Source organism: Ovis aries, chromosome 3 (genome assembly GCF_016772045.2).
Source record: "Ovis aries strain OAR_USU_Benz2616 breed Rambouillet chromosome 3, ARS-UI_Ramb_v3.0, whole genome shotgun sequence".
Classification (NCBI taxonomy): Eukaryota; Metazoa; Chordata; class Mammalia; order Artiodactyla; family Bovidae; genus Ovis; species Ovis aries.
Genome location: NC_056056.1, coordinates 208,540,526 through 208,556,421, shown reverse-complemented (window position 1 = coordinate 208,556,421; position 15,896 = coordinate 208,540,526). Strand labels below are relative to the sequence as shown.

General features: G+C 41.1%; 1 protein-coding gene across 1 annotated transcript in view; it reads left to right on the top strand.

Annotated features, from left to right (window-relative positions):
* Positions 1-15,896, top strand: part of LOC114114061 (antigen WC1.1) — a 66,976-nt gene that overhangs the window by 20,518 nt on the left and 30,562 nt on the right. Inside the window, exons 5-8 of the mRNA XM_060413465.1 lie at positions 4,386-4,478; positions 4,556-4,870; positions 5,949-6,263; positions 11,759-12,073. Of these exons, the coding sequence (XP_060269448.1) occupies positions 4,386-4,478; positions 4,556-4,870; positions 5,949-6,263; positions 11,759-12,073 (1,038 nt within the window). The remainder of the gene's footprint in view (positions 1-4,385; positions 4,479-4,555; positions 4,871-5,948; positions 6,264-11,758; positions 12,074-15,896) is intronic.

The following is a 15,896-nucleotide window of genomic DNA, read 5'->3' as shown; positions in this document are numbered from 1 at the left end:
TCTGGAGTGCAGTGGAGTAACCCGTAATGGGTTACAAGACATCTAAGGTTTTGGGATAATTTTGAGCTGCCTGTATATTGAAGCTCAGGGGATTGTTTCTGTGTTGCTGGAGAATTTGCGTGGTATGTCTTGTTTTGGAGCTTGTTGGCCCTTGGGTGGAGCTTGGTTTTGGTGTAGGTATGAAGGCATTAGATGGGCTCCTATTGCTTAATGTTCCCTGAATTCATGAGTTCTCTAATGTTTTCAGGCTTTGGATTTAAGCCTCCTGCTTCTGGTTTTCAGTTTTGTTTTTACAGTAGCCTCTAGACTTCTCCATCTATACAGCACCAATGATAAAACATCTAGGTTAAAGATGAAAAGTTTCTCCACCTTGAGGGACACTCAGAGAGGTTCACTGGGTTATAAGGAGAAGAGAAGATGGAGGAGGTAGTTAGAGGTAACTGGAATGAGATGCGGTGAGATCAAAAGAGAAGAGAGCAAACTAGCCAGTAGTCACTTCCTTATGTGCGCTCTATAGTCTGGCCCGCTCAGGGGTATTTACAGAGTTATATGGGGAAGAGGAGAGGGAGGAAGTGGACAGAGGTGACCAGGAGGATCAGAGAGAGGAATGAGTGGGAGAGAGACAAATCCTGCCAGTAACCTGTTCCTTAGGTGTTCCCCACCGTCTGGAACACACAGAGATTCACAGAGTTGGATAGAGGAGAGATGCGGGGGAAAGGAGACAGAGGCCACCTGGTGGAGAAAAAGGAGAGTCCAGAGGAGGAGAGAGTGGTCAAGCCAGTAATCTCGCTCTCAGGTAAACTGGGGTAGTGAAGTTTGGGTTTTTAAATGTACAAAATTGGGAATAAACACCTAAGAGCAAAGATTAAAAATCGTCAATATTTAGCTCAAAACAAACGTGGCAGAAGGAGAGTGTTTCTTTGTCTGTTCCCAGTTTACAAACACTGCAGATGTTGTCATCATTCAAATCAATGCTTACAAACTGCTCCTCTTCGTTCATAATGCCCCGTCCGGGTTCGCGCGCCACCGAAGCCACCGCCGATCCGCGCGGCTCGGGCTCCTCACTATTGTTTCCGGCCGCCTACTCAAAGATCTTAAAAACATTCTCTAAGAGTATCTTATGGAAATTTTATCATTTTTCTCTTGTATATTATTGTGCATTCCTTCTGGGATTGATATCTGTGTAAGATAAGGGTCAGGTTTCATATGGATATCAATTGACTCAGAATATTTTTCTGAAAAGACTCTTCCCCACTGCAGTGCCTCCTTCGTCATAAGCAGAAGGGCGAGTATGTCTGCCTTATTTGAGACTCTCTATTCTGTTCCATGTTATCATTTGTCTATCCTTGCACAAATACTGCATTTTCTTAATTATCATAACTTCATAGTTGTTGTTGTTGAATCGCTATGTCATGTCTGACTCTTTGTGACCCCATGGACTACAGCACACCAGACTTCCCTGTCCTTCACTATCTCCCTAAATTACAAACTTTGTAGTTAGTCTGAATAATTTACAAGAGTTACTTTATATTAACTCCTCTAATATCATTGCTTTTGTTACCAACTGTGCTGTTCATTATTGGTTGCTTACACTTTGTATGAATTTAGAACTCAGCTTGTCATTTTCACCAAAAGAAAAGCTTAAGGGTATTATTGAGATTAGATTTAAAAATTTGAGAGTAGACATAGAAATTTGAGGATGATTGACATTGACAATGTTGAGTTTTCCAAATCATTGACATAATACATCCCTCCATTCGGTTACATCCTGAATTTCACAGATTTTGCCCATCTTCTACTAGGACTTCTCCTAGGTATTTTATTTTTGATGTTATGAGTATTTCTGTGAAAGTGTCCTGGCAATGAATTCTCTTTGACTTGCTTTCATCTTTTAATTCTTCCAGGTGTAATGTATGTTGAGACATAAAAATGTTGGGAAATAATATAAAAATTCCTTTATGACCTTTACCTTGGTTTCTAATTGTTGGTATCAATATTTTGCTTTAATCTGTGTGTGTGTGTGTGTGTGTGTGTGTCCTTCTTTCTCTGTTCCCCTTCTGCCCCATTTCTTCTTGAATATGTAAATTCTTTCTGAATTCAGTTGAAGACATGATGTTCCTTTATCCTTAGAACAGTTCTGGGAATTTCCTTACAGAACCAGAGTTCAGTCAAGTCTTTAAATGACTTCAGCTCCAGGTGACATCTTATTGCAGCACTGAAAGACCCCACTGAAAGACTGCCAAACTGAGTTTTTTCCTGATTAATGACCCAAAGTTATAAGCAAAATTGAGTACATATTTTTTTCTTCAGCTACTAAGTTTTACCTTTTCATATTGATCAATTTGCCAACATCTGTTGGATCACAGAAAAAGCAAGAGAGTTCCAGAAAAACCTCTACTTCTGCTTCATTGACTCTGCCAAAGGCTTTGACTTTGTGGATCACAACAATCTGTGGAAAATTCTTAAAGAAATGGAATTACTAGACCACCTACCTGCCTCCTGATGAATCTGTGTGCAGGTCAAGAAGCAACAATTAGAATTGGACATGGAACAACAGACTGTTTCCAAATTTGGAAAGGAGTACGTCAAGACTGTATGTAGTCACCCTGCTTGTTTAATTTACATGCAGAGTACATCACGTGAAATGCTGGGCTGGATGAAGCACAAGCTGGAATCAAGATTGTCAGGAGAAATATCGATAATCTCAGATATTCTGATGACACCACCCTTATGGCAGAAAGCAAACAGGAACTGAAGAGCCTCTTGATAAACGTGAAAGAGGAGAGTGAAAACACTGGCTTAACATTCCAAAAAAAAAAAAAAATTATAGTATCCGGTCCCATCATTTCATGGCAAAAAGATGAGGAAACAATGGAAACAGTGACAGACTATTTTCTTGGTTTCCAAAATCACTGCAGATGGTGACTGCAGCCATGAAACTAAATGATGCTTCCTCCTTGGAAGAAAAGCTATGACCAACCTAGACAGCATATTAAAAAGCAGACACATTACTTTGCTGACAAAGGTCCATGTGGTCAAAGCTGTGATTTTTCCAGTAGTTATGTATGGATGTAAGAGTTGGACCATAAAGAAAGTTGAGCACCGAAGAACTGATGCTTCTGAACTGTGGTGTTGGAGGAGACTCTTGAGAGTCCCCTGGGCTGCAAGGAGATCAAACCAGTGGATCCTAATGGGAATTAGTCCTGAATATTCACTGGAAGGATTGATACTGAAGCTGAATCTTCACTACTTTGGCCACGTGATGAAAAGAGCTGACTCATTGGAAAAGACCCTGATGGTGGGAAAGCTTGAGGGCAGGAGGAAAAGAAGATGACAGAGCATGAGATGGTTGGATGGCATCACCGACTTGATGGACATGAGTTTGATCAAGCCCCAGAAGTTGGTGAAGAACAGGGAAGCCAGGCAAGCTGCAGTTAATTGGGTCACAAAGGGTTGGGCATGACTGAGGGACTGAACTGAAGTGAACCAAGTTTTTTGGAAAAACTGCCATACACAATATAACCAGAACTCTTGCTATGTGACCTGAATTAATTGAAGAATATCCTGTGATTTTGCATTTGATGTTTCAACTTTATGCTGAGCTAATGTGCGGCTACACTTATTCTTTAGTCTTAATTGCAGCTAACAAGTTTTTCAGCTCTAGAAGTATTTGGTTTTTGTTATCAATTCTCTGCAAAGATGCACATTTTGTTAATTAATTCCATAAGCACTTTAACCATGGCTATATATATTCTGGTCAGGTAACTCTAGCAGCTGAACACCCTGGGAAATTCTTTCTAATGTCTCCTTTTTCCTTTCTGTTTTTCATGAAATCTATTTTATATAAGTATTTGTTTTAAAGATACACATTGAAGAAATTGTAGAAATCCTTCAGAAAGAATTTTGTTTTGCTATTACTTAGGGATAGCTTTGGGCTCCCCGGGTGCCTCAGATGGTAAAAAATCTGCCTGCAGTGCGGAAGACCTGGGTGTGATCCCTGGGTTGGGAAGATCCCCTGGAGGAGGGCTTGGCAACCCACTCCACTATTCTTGCCTGAAAAATCCTATGGCAGAGGATACTGGTGGGCTAAACTCCAAGGGGTTACAAAGAGTCAGACATGACTGAGCGACTAAGCACAGCACAGGGATACATTTAGGGATACAACTTACTTAACTCATTCTTACAGCAACACTTGGGTTAGAACAGAAATTGTGGTACTGTCAGAAGCAGAACTCTCCAGGGAGAAGGTGAACACTAAGAGTATGATAACTTTACTGCTGGGTCACAGCTCTCATTTTAGGCTCCTTCAGTAAGTCATTATTTTCCTTAATTCAGTTTCCTGTTCTTCAACCCTTCCAGACTTCTGATCATTGTTGTTTCTTCAGGAAACCAGACCCAGGTGCTGCCCCAGTGCAACGACTCGCTGTCTGAACCAGCAGACTCTGCGGCCTCAGTGGTGAGCACCCCTTACTGCTCAGGTGAGGGTCCCACAGGACAGAAGACCCTACTCAACCCCTGAGGTCACTGCCCCATTGTCCCATTTCTCTCTCCTCAGACAGCAGACAGCTCCGCCTGGTGGACGGGGGCGGTCCCTGCGCCGGGAGAGTGGAGATCCTTGACCAGGGCTCCTGGGGCACCATCTGTGATGACGGCTGGGACCTGGACGATGCCCGCGTGGTGTGCAGGCAGCTGGGCTGTGGAGAAGCCCTCAATGCCACGGGGTCTGCTCACTTTGGGGCGGGATCAGGACCCATCTGGCTGGACGACCTGAACTGCACAGGAAAGGAGTCCCACGTGTGGAGGTGCCCATCCCGAGGCTGGGGGCGGCACGACTGCAGACACAAGCAGGACGCGGGGGTCATTTGCTCAGGTCTGCGCTGCACACTGTCCACAGGCTGGGGGAGGGGTGGGGCCCTGGAGGACGCGGGTCTGATCCCTGAGGTAGAGATGCTGAAAGGACCAGAGAAGGAGGCTTCCTCTCACTAAGCTGTCTTTCCAGCAGATGTGAAGACAAGGTGCTTTCACTTCCTCCTGCAGCAGCTGAGGTTCTGGTCCTTTCTTCTCAGCAGTGTTTCCTGGCAGAGCCATTTCTTACAGTTTTTCTTGAAAACAGGGCTCTCTCTCCAGTTACATACAAAAAATTGAAACCCACGGTACTAATTAGTGGTTTACAACAGCATATATTTATTTCCTTACTCTTCTCTAGCCTAGATGTCCAGCAGGGGACTCACTGGGGTGGGATCAAGGCTTCAGCAGGGCTGCATCACTTTTGCGGCTCGAGGGGAGAATCTGTTTCTTGCTTTTTCAAACTTCTTGAAACCACCTACATTCCTTCCTTCACAGCACCCTTCATTCATTATCAGACCAGCAATGCTGCAGGCCTCCAACCATTATCCAGAGTCACATCTCTCTTTCTAGCCGGAGCTAAGAAAAGTATTCCACGTTAAAGGACAGTGGGTCTAAGGATGTGTTTAGACTGGGCTCATATTGTTAATACATCATCTCACCATCCCAAGGTCCTTACCTTAATCACATCTGTAAATCCCTCTTGTCAGGTATGGTAACATATTCACAGGTTGCAGAGATTGGGATGTGGACATTTTTGGATTAATTATTATCCCTATCTCCCTAATATCCACATCACATCCCTTTGACATACTCTTTAAAGATTTCATCAGGAAGCAGGATTCAGCTGCCCCTCCCTGACTAGCACCCATGTAGGTTGGTCTTCCTCTCAGTTCATATCCACTACACCATTGTGGTAGAAATAGAAAGACAGACACAAATGGACAAAGTCAGTTAAAGGGAGGCGATGTCAGTCTTGTCATCTAGTGGGTATCTCTTGAGCAAGGTCAGTGATGAATGTTCATTATTTCTAGAAGAAAGGAAAACCTAAAAGTTCCAGCAAAGTTTCTACTGTGTCCTGTATCCTCCCCTTTCAACCTTAGAGTTCCTGGCCCTCAGGATGGTGACCAAGGACCAGCAGTGTGCTGGGTGGCTGGAAGTTTTCTACAACGGGACCTGGGGCAGTGTCTGCCGCAGCCCCATGGAAGACATCACTGTGTCCGTGATTTGCAGACAGCTTGGCTGTGGGGACAGTGGAACCCTCAACACTTCTCTTGGTCTCAGGGAAGGTTCTAGACCCCGGTGGGTGGATGGAATCCGCTGTCGGAAAACAGACACCTCTCTCTGGCAGTGTCCTTCTGACCCTTGGAATTACACTTCATGCTCTCCCAAGGAGGAAGCCTATATCTCGTGTGAAGGTGACTTACTGTCTGTTTCTGTGTGTCTGTCCCAGCCCTATAGGATGCAGGGAGATTTGATATTATAAAATGTAAATGATGAGTTTAATTTGGGTCCACAAAATGATAAAAAGTGAAAATGTTAGTTGCTCAGTTGTGCTCTTTGTGACCACATGGACTGTAGCCTGCCAGGCTCCTCTGTCCGTGGGATTCTCCAGGCAAGAATGCTGGAATGGGTTACCATTCGCTTCTCCAGGTGGTCATCCTGACCCAGGTATGAAATCGGGTCTCCTATACTGCAGTCAGATTCTTTACTGTCTGAGCCACCAGAGAAGCTTAAATGAGGTAAGAATGAAACATTTAATACATATATTCCAATTTTGTTTGTTAAATTTTTTAATTGAGATGTAATTCTCATAACATTATATTAGTTCTAAGTATAAAACATAGTGTTTATGTATTTGTACATATTGGTAAATCACCACACATACAGTAATATCCATCACCACATGCAGTTACAATTTTTTTCTCTTATGATCCCACAAGTAAGAATTTGCATGCTGCAACTAAAACACAGCACAACCAAATAAATACTTAATTTTAAAAGAGAGTATAATTTTCTTCATAGCATCATGGTTTTTTATCCACATAAGGTTTTCCCTGGTAGGTCAACTGGTAAAGAATCTGCCTGCCATGCAGGAGACCCTGGTTTGATTCCTGAGTCTGGAAAATCCACTGGAGAAGGATAGGCTACTCACTACAGTATTCTTGCGCTTCCCTTGTGACTCAGCTGGTAAAGAATCTGCCTGCAATGCAGGAGACCTGGGTTTGATCCCTGGGTTGGGAAGACTTCCTGGAGAAGGGAATGGCTACCCACTCCAGTATTCTCGCCTGGAGAATTCCATGGACTCTATACTCCATGGGATTGCAAAGAGTTGGACATGACTGAGTGACTTTCACAAACACTGTATACAAAAATATTATCTTCTTTCTTATATACTGTCTTAAGATATCTTTCATGACAATATTTTTTCTCTAGAATGTTTTAAGATTTCTTATTTATTCATAGGAACTCTTTAAGAACAAACATCACTTAACTGTTTTTCTTAAATATTTTTGTAAGATTTCCCCATATTTTGCACATATTTTTAAGGTTGTGTATGTGTATGGGTGGGCTATGTGGTCAAATCTGTAATGTTTTACTTTTTTAACTTCTGCCTTTAGTGCAATGTTTCAAACGCCATTTTTTAATCTCAAAATAACATTGAATCAAGTTTTATTTCCTGCAAACAACTTTGTAGTTCCACTAAAGAATATTCAAAACCTAATTTCAAATTTATTTATTTATCTGAATTGATTTTATTATGTGAGATGGTGTAACATCATCACCTGGTAAGAATTGGATTTTAGATATGTGATATCTTAGCTCAAGGTCTATTTTCTGCAAACAATTTTATAGTTCCACTAAAGGATATTCAAAACCTAATTTCAAATTTGTTTATTTATCTGAATTGATTTTACTATGTGAGATGGTATAACATCATCACCAGGTAAGAATTGCATTTTAGATATGTGATATCTTAGTTCCATCACAAAATAAAAGCACATAGTTTCATGAGTTCATGGATATGACATCAAAAGTACAGGCAACAAAGCCAAAACAGACAAGTGGGAATATATCAAATAAAAAGCTTCCACAAACCAAATGAAAGATCAACAGAGTGAAAAAGCAAGCTAGCACAAATTATATAAGGTATTAATTTCCAAACATAATAAGGAACTCCTATAACTTAAGGGAAAAAAAAAACTCAACAAACTTAAAACCTAATAACTCAATTGAAAAATTGGCCAAGGGCTTGAATAGACATTTCTCTAAAGAACACATACAAATGGCAATAGGTATATGAAAAAATGCTTGACATTGTCAGTCATCAGGGAAATGTAAATTAAAACCACAAAGAGGTATCATCTGACACATGTTAACCCCAACATTCTACATTCTTTAGACCCTCTCATCTAGTTTCTTAATTGGGATCTTACTTTTTTAAACTTCCCTTGATTTAGACAAGAGGAAAGACTGAAAGTGAAAACAGTAAGATTCCAATTAAGAAACTAGATGAGAGGGTCTAAAGAATGTAGAATGTTGGGGTTAATTTTCAAAAAAAAGGAACAAAAATTAATGGAAAAAAAGGTAAGCATAGGGTATAAATTTCCCTTTGGAGAAGGAAATGGCAACCCACTCCAGTGTTTTTGCCTGGAGAATCATAGGGACAGGGGAGCCTGGTGGGCTGCCGTCTTTGGGGTCGCACAGAGTCAGACACGACTGAAGTGACTTAGCAGCAGCTGCAAACTTCCCTTAGACACTAATTGAGTTTCATTAGAAGAATTTATCATACCATTATTTTGTGTTTATTATCACTATTTCACAATATTTTATGTTTTAAATTTATTCCCAGACTCAGGTCCTGTTTGGAAGGATCTTGCTAAATTTCCCCAAATAGAGGTGGCTATAAATATTTCCTTATTAGTTTTTAATTTTATTCCACCTGGTCAGAGTAAATATTCTGTATGAATTCAAAGAGTGAAAGATTTTGTCCTATCATACTGTCACTTTGATAAAAGTTCCGAGTGCATTTACAGTAATGTGAACTCTTGCGGTGTTGGGTGCGTTGCTCTATGTGTTACTTAGTTAAACGTGCCGACTATGTTGTTATACATCTACTGAATTCTTCTCTGTTTTTTGTATGTTTGGTCTGCATGCTACTGAAAAAGATCTGCTAATAATCCCCCATTTTGATTGTGATTTTGTCTATTTCTTCTTTTCACTCTGTCAAGTATGTTTCTAAGCTATGTTCTGTTACCTTTCTTGAATTTTGTTGTCTAAAATATCTTTATTAAGGGTGCATCTCATTAAATCATGAAAATTCCCTCTGTAATTCAGTGTATCTTGGCTTAAAGTTTACTTTCTGGGACATCGATAGAGCTACTCCAGTTTTGTTACAGTTAGTACATTTTTTCCATCATTTTACTTTCAACCATTCTTTACTTTCATAATATAAGGTGGACATTTTGCAAGTAACATTTGTGTCAATGTTGTTTTATCTTAATCCATTCACTGTAAATGCAGTTACTGATATTGATGTGTTGGTATCTGCCATTTGCTTTTAATTGATCCACATGCTTTATGTTCCTTTTTATCTCCTTTTCCCCCCTCCTTTTGTATTAAATAAATCTGTTATAATTCTAGATTTTCCTTTTTCCTTTTGATTTTCAGCAGCTTTACTAGGAGTGGGGGTTTTCATACTCCTCCATTTATTTTTTTTAAAATTCTCTATTGTTATACCTTCAGATATTACTTCTGCAGTTCTGTCTGTCTGTCTCTGTATCTCTTCTCCCTCTCCTCCTCCTCTCTCTTCTCTTTCTCATCTCTCATCTTTCAGTTCAGTTCAGTTCAGTCACTCAGTCATGTCCGACTCTTTGCGACCCATGAATCGCAGCATGTCAGGCCTCCCTGTCGATCACCAACTCCCAGAGTTCACTCAAACTTACGCCCATTGAGTCAGTGATGCCATCCAGCCATCTCATCCTCTGTCGTCCCCTTCCCTCCTGCCCAAAATCCATCCCAGCATCAGAGTCCTTTGCAATGAGTCAACCCTTCACATGAGGTGGCCAACATACTGGAGTTTCAGCTTTAGCATCAGTCCTTCCAAAGAAATCCCAGGGCTGATCTCCTTCAGAATGGACTGATTGGATCTCCTTGCAGTCCAAGGGACTCTCAAGAGTCTTCTCCAACACCACAGTTCAAAAGCATCAATTATTTGGCACTCAGCCTTCTTCACAGTCCAACTCTCACATCCATACATGACTACTGGGAAACCATAACCTTGACTAGATGGACCTTAGTTGTGAAAGTAATGTCTCTGCTTTTGAATATGCTATCTAGGTTGGTCATAACTTTCCTTCCAAGGAGTAAGTGTCTTTTAATTTCATGGCTGTAGTCACCGGACTCCTCTAATCACTATATTCTAAGTTCTATATAAAATTGTTTTAACTTATTCATTTACTTTTTAAACCTAGATATTTTATTTTAGGTTGGCAATAGTTCCTTAAACATTTTCATTTATTTATAATTATTTGTTATTTTTTTCATCTTTTTACCTGCTTATTCTCTTCTTCTCTCTTTTCCCCTAAATACATTGACTGTAGTCAAAACCCTTATCTGCTGAGTCCAGCATTTCTATCATGTGTGTCTCTGCATTCTCTTATCTTTTTTCACTTTGGTCATTTGTCATGTTATCCTAGTTTCTCAGATGTCATGTCACTTTTTATTGAGTGCTATAAATTATATATGAGAAAGTAAGATACTCCTGATACATTTTCTAACACCTGAAAGGATTTGCCCTTTGTTTTCCTAGGCAGGTAGGGGGAAGGGGTGTGTACCACCCAAACATCTAAATATAACCTAAAACTGAGCTGTAACAAGTATGGGTTGCAGTTTTGGTAGCACTCATTCCACCTCTGATTTCTCTGTCCCTATGACATAGGCTTTCAGAGATTTCAGTTCAGAGCCTATATTCTTTGGTAGCTAAGTACTCAAAATAATGAGAAAGACTCAGCTTTCCAAGTCTTTTTATATAGTTCTCTAGCTTTCTGCCCTTCACAGCTTATATATGGGGCAAAGATTTGAGGAGAAAACGTGCTGTGTGAGAGAGGCTCTCAAGACTAATTTTGTCTCTCCAGCACCAGGTAACCCCCAGATTATCCTGGCTTCCTGTCACAACAGTAGTCCTCTGCTTGTCGGAGCCCAGATTCTGCATCATTAAATTATGCAATGAACTGGCAAATTCCCACAGAGAAAAAGAAGCTACAGATCCTGGACTAACATTGAAATAATCTCCACTCTTTAGAATTTTAGCATATTTAGTCCATGTTGTGTTAACAAATGTCGAATACGTTTACTCTTTCTTAAAAAACATTTTCCAGCTTTTAAAGTTGTATTTAGAAAGACCGAGCAAGACACATTGGCCTGCTGTGAACTCCTCCATTCTCCCTGGAAATGGAAAATTTTAGGTTTAATTCTCTACTTCAGTATTTAGTTAAAGTGCAGCACAGATAGACATTATTTAACTTTTCTTTACCTACTCTTTTTTTTTTTTAACCTTTCCTCCTACTTTTCAACCTTATTAATTCTCTTGCCGCTGCTATAAGAAACCAGACCCAGCTGCTGCCCCAGTGCAATGCTGCTGCTGCCGCTACTAAGTCGCTTCAGTCTTGTCAGACTCTTAGCGACGTCATGGACTGCAGCCTACCAGGCTTCTCTGTCTATGGGATTGTCCAGGCAGTACTGGAGTGGGTTGCCATTGCCTTCTGCACGAGTGCAAAGACTCCATATCAGAACCATGAGTCTGCAGCCTCAGAGGAGAGCGCCTCCTACTGCTCAGGTGAGGGTCCCACAGGACAGAAGACCCTTCTCATTCTCCATGTCAATGCCCGGTGTCCCATTTCTCTCTCCTCAGGTAGCAGACAGCTCCGCCTGGTGGATGGGGGCGGTCCCTGCGCCGGGAGAGTGGAGATCCTGGACCAGGGCTCCTGGGGCACCATCTGTGATTACAGCTGGGACCTGGATGATGCCCGCGTGGTGTGCAGACAGCTGGGCTGTGGAGAAGCCCTTGAAGCTACTCGCTCTTCCTCCTTTGGGGCGGGATCAGGGCCCATTTGGCTGAACAACCTGAAGTGCACAGGAAAGGAGTCCCACGTGTGGAGGTGCTCTTCCTGGGGCTGGGGGAAGCACTACTGTGATCACAGCAACAATGCAGGAGTCATCTGCTCAGGTATGGTCAGTTCATGCCCACCAGCTAGGAGAATGGAAAGTTCCAAGAAAGCTGGTGTCTGATCAGAGGGACAATAGCGGATTGGTGAGCTAGAGAGGACCAAGACAACTACCCATCCTCCCTGAGTGCCCTGTAGCCGTGAGCAATGGGCTTCATATACTTTCCTCTTACAAGTCTCTGCTATTGTTCTTCTCCAGTGCTCTTAGCCGACACTAAAATAGCTTTACTTATTCTCCCAGTTAAAATAAATACTCATCATTTTTTTTTCATAATTCACTTTTTGTAAGAGTGAAACATTTGCTAGCGGCCACATACACTCTCCCTTTGCACAGGAAGGCTATGAGTGGGTGGGACAAAAAATGAGGATGTACTTTCCTGGGTGAGGTTGTTTCTATACAGACAGTGTGAGACATTATTTTGCACTAGGTTAGTATGAGTGGAGGCTACTCCTACTATAGGAGGATATCATTTACATGTATACAGGGTATCCCTACAGGGGTTATCATTTAACAGATCAGAGATTCTTTTGAATTCGGCCAGATTTCAAGATTCCTTTGCAAATTTAGACATAAATATTCATAGTTCTTTGATGGTAGAGAATTGCTTATGGAATGCTCTGAGTCATATATTCTTCCATTGTTACTAGAAAAGTCTCTCTCTCAAATTTTTCCTTTAAAATATCTGTATAAATGTAAACTTTGGAGGAACACTTAGCCATGCACTGACAAGTCAAAGGTCGTGGTAATAAAACTTGAATTTCTGTGTTTTATGTAAGAGATAATCTAGTTTATATTTGATGACTTCAATGATATAAGAGAATTGCATTTGAGGGCTTATTTGGAGTAAGTGGACAAATATAATTTTTGAAGAAGTTGGGAAAGGTTTTATAGTAGCTGGGAGGAAGGAGAATGGCAATGGGAGCCGATGAAGGCAAGTGTGAGGTTCTCTGAGCAGCACTGAGGGGCCAAGTGTGGTGTGAAGGATGCTACGTGTGGCTAAGGACACAGGATGTGTACACAGCAAGAGACCAGACAAGGATATGTCTTTACTATATTTAATATCTTCACTCACATCTGCCTTCTATTTAATAATTTTCTTGGAATTATCACACAGTTATTCTTCCATGGAAACTTTAAAATCAAGGAGAAAGTAAAAAAGATATACTATATCTCAGAAGTCTCTATCCTGATATGTATAAGACTTTATTGAGTATTCAGCATATATTTGCATATTTCACATATATCAGGGTATATAAAACAGAATACAAGAAATACCTTTTTCTTGTTCTTTCTAAATTTTTAATCTCATAGAATTATTATAACAATATCAATAACCTCAGATATGCAGATGACACCACCCTAATGGCAGAAAGTAAAGAGGAACAGAGGAGAGACTCTTGATGAAAGTGGAAGAGAAGAGTGAAAAAGCTGGCTTGAAACTCCACATTCAAAAAACTAATATCATGGCATCCAGTCCCATCACTTCATGGCAAAGAGATGAGGAAAAAATGGAAACAGCAAAGACTTTTATTTTCTTGGGCTCCAAAATCACTGTAGACTGTGACTGCAGCCATGAAATTAAAAGACGCTTGCTCCTTGGAAGAAAAGCTTTGACAAACCAAGACAGCATGTTAAAAAGCAGAGACATTACTTTGTGACAAATGTCCATATAGTCAAAGCTATGGTTTTTTCCCAGTAGTTATGTATGGACGTGAGAGTTGGATCATAAAGAAGGCTGAGCACTAAAGAATTGATGCTTTTGAACTGTGGTGCTGGAGAAGACTCTGGAGAGTCCCTTGGACAGCAAGGAGATCAAATCAGTCAATCCTAAAGGAAATCAACCCTGAATAACTCATTGGAAGGATGTATGCCGAAGCTGAAGCTCCAATACTTTGGCCACATGATAAGAAGAAATGACTCATTGGAAAAGACCCTGAGGCTGGGAAAGATTGAAGACCAGAGAAGAAGGGGATGACAGAGGATGAGATGGTTGGATAGAATCAATGACTCAATGGATATGAGTCTGAGTAAACTCAGGGAGATAGTGAAGGACAGGGAAGCCTGGAGGGTTGCAGTCCATGGGGTCACAAAGAGTCGGACACGACTGAGTGACTGAGCAACAAAAACAGCCAGTTAAATAAAAATGCTTTAATTAGAATGCGTAGCATGTAACCAAACTCCAAGCCAGGGGAGGCTAGGGCTCCTAACCTGGGCCTCTCTGGAGAGATGGAAATGGATAAATAATAAAAGGCGAGCAGATCATCCTTCCCTCATCATTCATTCATATATCAGTGGTCAGGCTAATCCTTTAATTCTTTGATTTCTGTGGTGTCTTTTCTGTTCTCTCCTGCTCTCTCTAGTAGATTTTTATTCTGTTACATCATTCTTTTTGAGACTTCAAAGTTCACATACTTAATGCACTTAGAGTGCTTGACCAGGACAGATTCCACCATTACATGCATAACCATGAGCACACTCAGAAACCAGGCAAATTATTTTAAAAATTGTTCTTTATGATTTGTAGGGTTTTTTTCCCATTGGATTACCTTTTCTCTGTCCAAATAGGGTCCCTGAAGGATGAAATCATGATCATGAATCTTTTCCTTGGTCTCTATCATACTCCATCCACTCCCCATTTAACCTACCACTCACCCCACCTCACTCCCTACAGAAGCTCTTCCCTTTTGGAGTGTCCTTTCCATCTATTTGTAGCTCTTAAGATCATTTCTTCTTTTCTGCATTGGGGGAATTGGGAAAGGGTAGCAGTGTTAGGTGAAAATGGGAGAAGCATAGGGGATAAAAGGTGTTAAAATCTTGCTGAACAAGTATTTAGTTTCCAAACCTATGTTTCAACACTATTGAGGCTTTTACAGTTTAGAAATCTCTAAAATATATATGGCTTGTTTGCTCTCTGCTATCTTTCTCTCACTCCCCTTTATCGTAGCTTGCTGGCTTCTTACCTCAGAAATCCAAATAGGAAAGGAATATGCAGTTGGCATATAGTGTTCAGTTCAGTTCAGTTCAGTCACTCAGTCGTGTCCAACTTTTTGCGACCCCATGAATCGCAGCACACCAGGCCTTCCTGTCCATCACCAACTCCCAGAGTTCACTCAGACTCACGTCCATCGAGTCAGTGATGCCATCCAGCCATCTCATCCTCTGTCGTCCCTTTCTCCTCCTGCCCCCAATCCCTCCCAGCATCAAGTCTTTTCCAATGAGTCAACTCTTCGCATGAGGTGGCCAAAGTACTGGAGTTTCAGCTTTAGCATCATTCCTTCCAAAGTAATCCCAGGGCTGATCTCCTTCAGAATGGACTGATTGGATCTCCTTGCAGTCCAAGGGACTCTCAAGAGTCTTCTCCAACACCACAGTCCAAAAGCATCAATTCTTCGGCGCTCAGCCTTCTTCACAGTCCAACTCTCACATCCATACGTGACTACTGGAAAAACCATAGCCTTGACTAGACGGACCTTAGTTGGCAAAGTAATGTCTCTGCTTTTGAATATGCTATCTAGGTTGGTCATAACTTTTCTTCCAAGGAGTAAGTGTCTTTTAATTTCATGGCTGCAGTCACCGTCTGCAGTGATTTTGGAGCCCCCCAAAATAAAGTCTGACACTGTTTCCCCTCTTTCCCCATCAGTTTCCCATGAAGTGATGGCACCGGATGCCATGATCTTCGTTTTCTGAATGTTGAGCTTTAAGCCAACTTGTTCACTCTCCTCTTTCACTTTCTTCAAGAGAAGAGGCTTTTTAGTTCCTCTTCACTTTCTGCCATAAGAATGGTGTCATCTTCATATCTGAGGATATTGATATTTCTCCCGGCA